We start from the raw sequence: 9,695 nt of genomic DNA, 5'->3' as shown, positions 1-9,695 counted from the left end.
TTCCCAACTTCACCAGCTCGGCGGCGGATGAAAACACCGTCCCGCTGGACCTGAGTGGAGCCACAGTTGTTGGACCGGTGCGGGAGTCGGTGGTCGCGGGAGACACGCGCGCTTTCGGGGCATTACTCCCAGCGGGAGCCAGCCCGAGCCAGAGATACCCGCCCAGCCCGCGGTGCTGCGTGGATGTCAGCATGCCTGTGCGGCAGAAAGGTAAAGTTGCTGTTGCTTACTCTTCACGTGCGACTATTTCCGAAGGTTTAGCGCTGGAGAATGTGGCCCTTTAAATGCGTCTGACGCGGTGGAAGTTCTGAGAACGCTAGTCAACGCATCACGTCCGAACGCGTCCAACCGTCGCGACTGTTATTACCTACGCTATATTCAGGTTTCCCTGTGCGGAAATTCAAACGGAAGCTTTGCCTGATCAGGAAAGCCGTGCAGACGTTTGGTGGTTATTTACTGACGGACCCTGTGAAGTGCACGTTTGTCAGTTTGACACACTTGTTCACGCAGGTTGGATGTGCCCGTCGGTTGTGGGTGTGTGACCCCCGTGACCTGCTTAACTCCAGCGTCTAACTCACGGACTCCCCTTTTTTTTGAAGGCTGGGAAACCAACTCATCCCTCTGTCCATTTGCGTCTTCACTGGAAATACAGCTCTGGTGTTGGGGAAGTGAATTTCAGTCTAAAGCTGCCAGTTGCTGTTGACATCCAATGCAATATTTGCTGAATGTACGGTGCTGTCTGTGGCTGTTTTCCATATGAGAATCTGTTTCTAACCGAATTGGTATCGTCTTTACTGTCCAAATTCCTAATGACTGCGTTCCAGACTCATTTCATATGTGCCGTCACGCTTCCCCTGAAGGCACCATCCTCACCCCCTCCATGTTCCTCACCCCCTCTGAGGTCAGGTCCAGAAACCTCCTGCAGCTGGGGCCACACTGGGGAGACACCATCTCTCCAGTGGACCAGCAGCGGCCCCTGTTGCCAGTCCAACAGGCCCTCAGCATCTCTCATTGTACTTACAGTAGTAGTAGTAGTATCAGTTACGGCGTACTACTTAGTAGCAATGGTTGTTGTAGCTGTAGGGCTGCAGTACTAGTGGAGACTTCAGTCAGTATTTTGCTTGTAGTTGCTCACAGCAGTTAAAATACTACTACTTCTACGAGCAGCAAATACTCTAGTTATGGTACTCACAAGTATGGCCGTAGTAGTTGTAATAGTAAGTCATTTAGCTGAAGTAGCAGGGTTCTAGTTGTCTGGATGTAGCAGTGGCAATAGGATTATTGTGGTGGTGGAAGAAATAGTGTTAAGCACTAGCGTCAGTTGCTGTAGAGTGTAGAGCAGCGTGGGAAATGATCCAGTTTCACGAGACAGAGGTGGGTGATATGACGACATTAAACCATGAACGACTAGATCCTGTTGACTCTCTACCAACGTGAGGAGATCACATGGATTCAGTCACATCCTTTCTATACACTATAGATCTATGCTGATGCGACTGATCCATCACTCGCTGCAGTGAAGAAGCCGGTGAAATGCGTGACTCCTAGTTGTTTTTAAACTAGTGGTGGGACTTTAACAAGATAATTCCTGGTCCACTGATCACACTGATGCACAAGACACTTGGCAGCTAGGATGAGAACAACAACAACAAACATGGAGGAATCCCTGAACAGAAGCAAACAAAAGCATCTGTTTGCTTTGGTTCAGGGAGGTTTTTCACTGCACAATGACCAGGGTTTCCACTACTCTGAATGGACTTGACATTCTTATAAAGTTGAAATTCTTATACAAATATTTTCAAGACATTAAAAGAGCTTTAGTTTAAATAAGGTGATATAAAACCTTGAATATAGCCACCATCGTGATTTATTGTGCTTGTGTCAAACTGAAGCAAAATAAAATAAAATTGGTTGTTTAAATGTATGTATGGCTCCATCGTTTGGTTCAGTAATATACCAAATTCATTCATTGATTCCCAGCCCTATTTTTGACACGCCTCTTACGTGACCGCACACCTTCACGACAGAACGATGAGACGTTCCACGACGCCAAAGACTGTCCGCACCTCAGAGCTAACAGAGCTAATGTCCAAGCTAACGTGACATCTCACTTCACAACCTTATTGACAATTTGAAGTTGGCTGAAAACTAAACACAGATCCAGACACCTTTGCTCCAAAATGTGAAGAGAGGAAGAATCATTGTTGTGAAGCAAGCTGAGGCAAAGAATGTAAAAGCTAAAGAGAGGCGGAAAAGCACTGGTGTAGAGAGTGGAAGTTGTGCAGAGGTGGAAAGAGTGGCAGGAGTCGGGATGTCTGTTGTCCAGGTATAAAGGGTAGATAAAGCAATATTGAAAGTACAAGATAATGGGATGATCATACTAATTCTTCATGTTTCAGTGTTTGAAATGGTATATTCAGGTGGAGGTACGGATCTGTAGTAGGATGTGAGGCTGCTGGAGATGTGAAAGTACATGAAGTTGTGTCAATATTGAAGTTGTATATTGGCAGTGGTAGAGTTCTCATTTTTGTCTTTGGCATGGTCTCCAGACGCTCAGCGAGCCCTGGAGCTTCTCCAGCAGTATCGGGCCAAGCTGGACCAGAGGCAGCAGGGCCTGGAGCGGGTCAAGCATGGCGGCGTGGAGGAGGACCAGCAGCTGCAGCAGAGCTTGGACCGGGTCATCAACGTGTTCCAGAGTCAGCTCTTCAGCGCCCTGCTCGGTGAGTACAGTCACTAGAGGGCGCACTTTTTTCTTTCAATCTATGCTGATGTTTGCAGATTTCTCCCTGGTAAATGATAAAATACAGAACAATACTCGCAGTAGAGCCGAGTTAACTCGCGATTAATGGCAAATGAATCTCACATTTTGTATCGGTTCCAAATGTAACTTTAAAGAAGCTCAAGAGTTGCCAATGCTTTTCAAGGTTAAGATATTGCCACGTTTCTGAGAGTGTCTCTGGGATTATTCTGAAGAACGTTCTTGACAGTTTCTGTTATGTTGTTGGAGTAAACAAATGTTTCATGAGGAAAGCGTCATGAGATCAAAATGTTAATCTACTCACTGGCCCCATTGTGTGAAATAGAACAACAGAGAATGTAAAAGCCAGGAAGCTGGGAAACTCCTTCAGGTGTGTTTGTTTGGAAAGCTCAAGGTTTGGTTTAGTGGATGCTGGAGCTTAGTGTTGTAGTCAGGGCCACAGCAGCCGAGACCAGGACAGTGTATGTAAGGCGTCTCAAACGGATCCACACATGAGCTGCGGCATGAACCAAGCAGGAGTCGGCTGAAACAAGCAGCACCAGTCTGACAGACTTCAGACACTTTACTGGTGTTTGGGTCGCCTATTGATTTGTTGCAGCAAAGTGTGGCCCTTTTGTGGATCAGTTTGAGGCTCCTTGTAAATAACAAAGAAAAAAATGATGACCGGTCCATGACCGGTCTTGAACAGAAATCCCGAGTCCACCCAGTCCGAGACCGAGACAGGACCGAGACCATGACCAATCTGCAGTACTACAACGCGACTAGAGCGTGTACAGCTCTCGTTCACTACCATGTCTTGTGACTCCCTGGATGATGAACTATGGTGTCGCTCTCATTGTCGCCTGTGATTTTAGCATAAACCTTCCTGTAGACCACAAGTCTCTAGACCTGAAACAGGTCTCTGCTTGGCCCCACCCTTGAAAAAGTGACTCACTGAAGACTTGGTGCTCGCCCACCGGCTGCACTTCGATGGTGACCGTTCGAGCCATGAGATTTCTAGACAGACCTTCTGGACCTCCACATGATGTAGTGCCGTCACGGTTCCTCCAGAGGTTTTCCTGACATAACAGCTTGTGTGATCCCTAAAAGTTGGAGACACTCTCAGAAAAACAAGCTCTCACTCACCGTAGACTCGGCTCCAAAATTCTATCTAAAAATTCTGTAAACGTTGCATATCTACAGTATAAATCTTTTAGTTTTTCTGTGTAGTTTTAGGTCAGTCCAATATTCCGTCCATTTTTGATGAGATATTATCAACCTGGGATTCTGGAAAACAGGTGCTAGTTCTGGTCGTAGCGTTGATGATTGCGTTCTAATTTCTGGCCCCCATCACACAGCGTGTATCTATGGATCTGTACCATTTAGTTTTGGTCCGATCTGACCACCAGGTGGCCACAGCACGTTTCAGGTGGAGTTCCTCAGGGCTCCGTATTAGAGCCTCTGCTGTTCTCTGTCTGTCTTCTGGCACTCGGGACTTGTCCCTCTTTTACACCACTCTTGTGGGCACCGATCCATCAGTGTGTACTCCCGAGAGCAGGACACACACACACAAGTACACACACAAGTTCACACACAGTCACCTGAAGACATGGACGTGCTTCAAAGGAAGCGTTGTTGTTTAAGCTGTTGCTCAATGAACAACAGAAACAGGTTTCTGTTCGCACACGCTCCACACAAAGACTCCTTTCTGTCAATGTTTGAACTTTGACCTTCGATTGAGCTGCTGGTCATCTCATAAAGTTGTCTATTCTTCTCTCTGGAACGTCGATTCGATACAAACCGCAGGGCCAGCGGTTGCACCGTGGCTCTTGTGTAAACCCCTGTCTTCCTTTTGTGCTGCTGTCACACAGCCTTCCACTCCTGTCTCGCTTCCCACGCTGCCTCCTCATCTGTTTTGTAAACTCTCATATTCAGCTGGGCGTGTCCGTGCCTCACTTGTCATGCTGACGTAATGAGCGGATAAATAGGGGAAAGTGGAACGCGACAGAAGTGGGAGGAATAAAGCTGAATGAGTCATCCGTCGGGTCGCATCATTTCAAGAGGTGACAGCAAAGATATCTGCATTCATAAGCCAATATTGCAACCACATAATGAAATATAGACACGACTGAAGCCATGTCTTCAAGATCACTTGATGCTCGGTCCTTTATTTTTGTCCCGATTACAGCGACGCACAGTTATTTTCAGTTATCCTGAGTTGAATCGCCTGGGACGTCTAAGCCACAGTTAGGTGCAGTATTATCTCGTTACCACTAGAGGCCACTAAAACATTATTTATGCTCCGACAGTGCAGTCGACTCTGACTTCATTATGATCGTTATTGAATATTGTTTCACTTCTTAAACCCATATATAACAAGGTGACAAACTGTTGTAACTTCAGCTCAGTGCCTTCCATGGCCTCCAGGGGTCAGGAGTCTGCCCCAGCCACATGGAGTGCGAGGTCCTTCATTGGATGCATAAACAGACTATTACACCTAGACAGTGTAGAGTCATCTTTTCACCTCTGTATGTCTTTGGGCTGTGGGAGGAAACCCGGAGGGCCAGGAGGAAAAATATAGTAAGGACACTGAAGGTTTGCTCCTTGAGCTGGAATTGCACCGACAACCTTGTTGTGCTGCTGCAGGACTGATCTTTAAAGCGCTTTTTCATGACATCCTCAGACATCCAGGAGTTCTACGAGCTGACCCTCATGGCTGACAGCAAAGCGTCCATGCCTCCGTCCAACAGTCCAGAGAAGCGTTCTGCCTCATCTGACCCGCCACCAGAGAGACCTCAGACTCCCACAGAGCCTTCTCCCGAACAGTCGCCCTCAAAACCTTTAACAGCTAAGCCCAGGTCATTCAAGTACCCTGCCCCTCCGGTTCCCCCAGGAGGGTCCCCGATAAAGCCCCTCTCTAGACAGTCTAGTACATCGCAGTCCGGAAAGATAAAGTACCGAGCTCCACTCCCACCAGTTCAGACCGGATCTCCCCAACCCTCCTCACCAGCAGCGGGCGAGTCGACACCCACTGAAGTATCACTGAACGGAACTAAAGCCCCGGCAGCCTCCTCACCACAACCTGCGGGCGAGCACAGCATGACCACCGTCTCGGCGCTGGTGTCCGGCACCATTCAGGGTCTGGTGTCACCATCCGCTCCGCACAAGCTCAGCCCCACCGGCGCTAGAACCCCTGCTGCCAGTCCAGGTCACAACAGAGTCACGGCTGCAGCTCTTTCCACCGGCAAGGAAGCAGGAACTGTCAGTCCCGGTTTAAGTCCGACGAGCCCCAACCAAGGAAAGTTCCTCTTCCCGTCCCCAACAAATCCCCCAGCAACTCCGTCCAAAAGATCTCGTCTGAGGTAAGTCGGAGTTCATGGTCTGTATCCCTGTCTGCCTAAAGTAAAGCGTTAGGGGTGGGATGAGAAGTTACGTGAGTCAAGAAGAAGTCTCCAGGGGGAAACAGACTCCGATACATTGGCTGTGGCGTGTTGGAGGAAGAGGGTCAGACGGAGGAAGAGGTGTCTATCACGTCGTCTCATTATCAACTTGGAGCAAGTGTGTTTAGCCTGGAGTCGGATCTGATGTTTGACTTGTCAAAGTGTTCTGCCTGACAGCACGTCCATGTAACCTCCAAGAATTGTATGTAGTTTTCAAGAGCCATTAGTTATAACTTAACAAACTTTGAATGTAAATACCACAACACTGTTGCTCCCTTTCTGTTGAAGGTAAAAGATTAAGAGGTTGAAACAGACAAGGCAGTGCAGGCTTAAGGCCCATTTATGCTCAACGTTCGGACGGATCCTTCTGTCCATGCTGTGCCTTCATTTCCTCTGTAGCTTACGGGTACAGACCAAACAGAGCAGTACCACCTGAAACCATGGGGGGCAGTGTTGCTGTTACTACCCGATACGTAGCTCGAATGAGACACGGAGAAGACATAACAATGGTTGAAACTCTCCGTCCTGCAGTGGTGATATATTTAACATCCTCACCATCCACCACCTCCTTCCACGCTGCCTCTGTTTCCTCTTTAGTGCAAGAGCTACATGATCAATACTCTTCCACAGTCGCCATGTTGGTTTTGCAGTTTATTGTTATCAGAAAAATTTCACTCTGTGCTGCTCCCCCTGGTGGACGGATTGGTGAACAGCAATACCAGTGTAAAGAAGGCATGGAAGCATGTGATCAGTGACGGTAACGCTTGAGTGACATTTGAAACGCATGGCTACATTTTCGTACAGAAAGGGAGCAAAGATGGGCCTGAAAGATGCCTCAACTGATCCTTCTCGTGGGAATATCTGGTTGATGTGGGCTGCGACTGTGGTTCAGTTAAACTGACCTCCACTTGCTTGATTTTGGCTTCATCTGTGCCTGTCTGGCTGGAAGTCACATCCAAATCAGGGCTGGCCCAGTCCAGCCTAGACTGAGTGCGTCTGCTCACTTGCATGACTCAGCCACAAGAGACTCCTTCACCTAAATTTCTCAGACGGGAAGTGAGTCCAACTGGTCAGTGCAGACAGAACGATCGACTCATAGAGTCAGAATCATAAATATGACAAGCTCCTCTTTCAACTGCGTGAGTTCAGGCCACTGTGGTCCAAAGCCAGAGCTGAGCTGGTTTATACAGAACCTGACGTCTATTTGTGTATCCGACGTGAGAAAACCTTGAAACTGGAACCTCTCCCGAGTCTGTGTTAACCTCAGCTCTCTCTCTCTGTGGATAGTCCGACCAGCCCCGGACCCCGGCAGGTCTCTCCAGTCAGCCCTGGCAGACCCCCCGTGCCCCTCACCCCAGTCAAGGTAAGACCATGTTGCTACTCCGCTGAGGTTCTGGATTCACGGTGACGGTTGTGCTGTCACAGTGAATTGTGGTGCAGACACGTGATCTGCAACATGTGGATTTCAAAGTTTTATTGGTGTTTGTTGTTCAGACTGGTTATTGTTTTCTAACGTGTAGTAACTTCCAGAGAGAGTGGTCCATCTCAACCACCTAGCGCAGACTGAGGTCAATGCCAGGTACACAATGACCTCTCAGTCACATGACCATGCTACCACCTGACTACGTGACGTCTGCAAGCTAGCAGCCACAAATACCACCTGTTACATGGTAATGAGTCACCTCAGCATCACACTCCTGGCTGGAATTATAGTGTGTTGGATCAATGAAGTGTCTGCCTCCTTTTCCTCTTTTGTGCAAGAGCTACATGATCAATACTCTTCCACAGTCGCCATGTTGGTTTTGGAGGTTGTTGTGGTCATAAAGTTTTGACTCCGTGCTGCTCCCCCTGGTGGATATATTGGTGAACAGCAATAGCAACGGTAACACCAACACAATTTCAAAAGCGAAAATGGACGTTAAGTCCGACAACTTTTGCTAACAGGGTCCAGAGACTTCAGGCGACGACACCACCTTTGTCACATATATATATATATATATATATATATATATATATATATATATATATATATATATATATATATATATATATAGATATATAAAATGTTGCTAATGTGCTTGGTGCTAGCTTATTTTCTTTGCCTCTTCCTGTTGAGCTCACTCGAGAATGACACTTTTCGGATCTTCAGTGAAAGTTGAAAGTAGAACATCCTCCGCTCTGCTGCTGTTTATCCCCAAACCGTCTCTGGCGCAGCTGACCTGATAACGCAGCAGTGTGTAGTTGATGTTGCTCGGTGTTTGTGTGTGTTTTCACATCTGGGAGTCTGTTTGTTCACCCGTGTATACGCTGTCTTGCACCTGGCTCTGCGCTGCCATTTTTGGGTTCTGCTCTGCACGTGTGCCGAGACAAGCTCCGGTGCAGCGGCTCTCTGAGGTCAGCGCGTAGCAACCAGCTGCTGAGCCGATCCAGCAGCTGGAAACATCAGGAGGAGGTGGAGGTGTGCAGGGGCCGCTGCTCCAGTCTCTCCATCTCTGCCGCCGCCGTGATGGAGAGACAGGTGCAGGGGAAGCCAGGGAGAAGGGAGGAGACAGACTGAGGGAGGAAGAGGCAGATGGAGAGGAGATGAAGGCAGACTGGCGGCGATGTGTTACCGGTAGCAACAAGCGTCTGGGAGTGCTGGCATGGGAAAGTTGTTCCTGCAGGATGCTGTAGTGCAAGGGATTGGTCGATCTGATTGGTCAGGATGGAGTGCATCTGTATCGTCACTTCCAAGGTAGGACGGTCCGAGCGCTGCTGTCCATCTGTGGGCTTTCTACTGCGACGAATACTGTGTTGAGTTGTCTTCTGCTCTGGACATTCATGTGAGGACAGACGCTGCAGACTGTGTAACTAGCAGCAGGACGAGTGGCTTTATGGAGTTTGATATATGCAGTGAGGTTGATCGCCACCAGAGGGCTCCCTGGTTCTCCAATGACCTTTGACCTGTTTGTTGTCGATCCTTGTTAATAGGACTAACTCATCAGATCCTCTTTATCAGAGCGGTACCAGCCTGCAGTAATACTCTGACAGCTGCGTCTTTGTTGGGGAAAGTAAGACACCTTTAATGAAGTACTACTTTAAAGATGAATGAATGAGTGCTAAGGGGACAGGATGGTCCCATGCAAACTGTCTTCTGAGGTCCTCTTTACACAGAATGAGACGCCTGGTGAGGTCAATGAGGTGCTTCTTCTTTTGGTGTTTCGATATGTATCCTGAGACAGGAGTGGTGACACATGATACATTGCGATACTGTTTCGACAAAATATTTCAGTTAAGGCCATCATTTTAGGGGGGAAAATCAGATAATGCCGTACAATGTCATGTGCGTGAAAACAAGCTTATTGTTATGACGTGAGTCCATTTAGACTTTCAGTTAAATTTCACACTGAGCAATAAATCGCTCCCTTAATCGACAGTCACTCCAGTGTACACATAAAAAATATTGGTATTAAACACATCACAAATGCTGCAGCATACCCAAGGACCTACCTATTAAATACTGACATAGCCGAGCTAAA

General features: G+C 47.9%; 1 protein-coding gene across 4 annotated transcripts in view; it reads left to right on the top strand.

Annotated features, from left to right (window-relative positions):
- LOC128762354 (discs large homolog 1-like protein) overlaps nt 1-9,695 on the top strand; it is a 92,586-nt gene that overhangs the window by 151 nt on the left and 82,740 nt on the right. For all 4 annotated transcript variants that reach the window (XM_053870563.1, XM_053870580.1, XM_053870571.1 and 1 more), the window contains exons 1-4: nt 1-210; nt 2,550-2,720; nt 5,421-6,099; nt 7,465-7,540. The exon at nt 1-210 is cut by the window's left edge. In XM_053870563.1, the coding sequence (XP_053726538.1) occupies nt 192-210; nt 2,550-2,720; nt 5,421-6,099; nt 7,465-7,540 (945 nt within the window). In that variant the 5' untranslated portion in view covers nt 1-191. The remainder of the gene's footprint in view (nt 211-2,549; nt 2,721-5,420; nt 6,100-7,464; nt 7,541-9,695) is intronic.

Source organism: Synchiropus splendidus, chromosome 1, assembly GCF_027744825.2.
Source record: "Synchiropus splendidus isolate RoL2022-P1 chromosome 1, RoL_Sspl_1.0, whole genome shotgun sequence".
In the NCBI taxonomy this organism is placed as follows: Eukaryota; Metazoa; Chordata; class Actinopteri; order Syngnathiformes; family Callionymidae; genus Synchiropus; species Synchiropus splendidus.
This window is presented reverse-complemented; position numbering and strand designations above follow the sequence as displayed.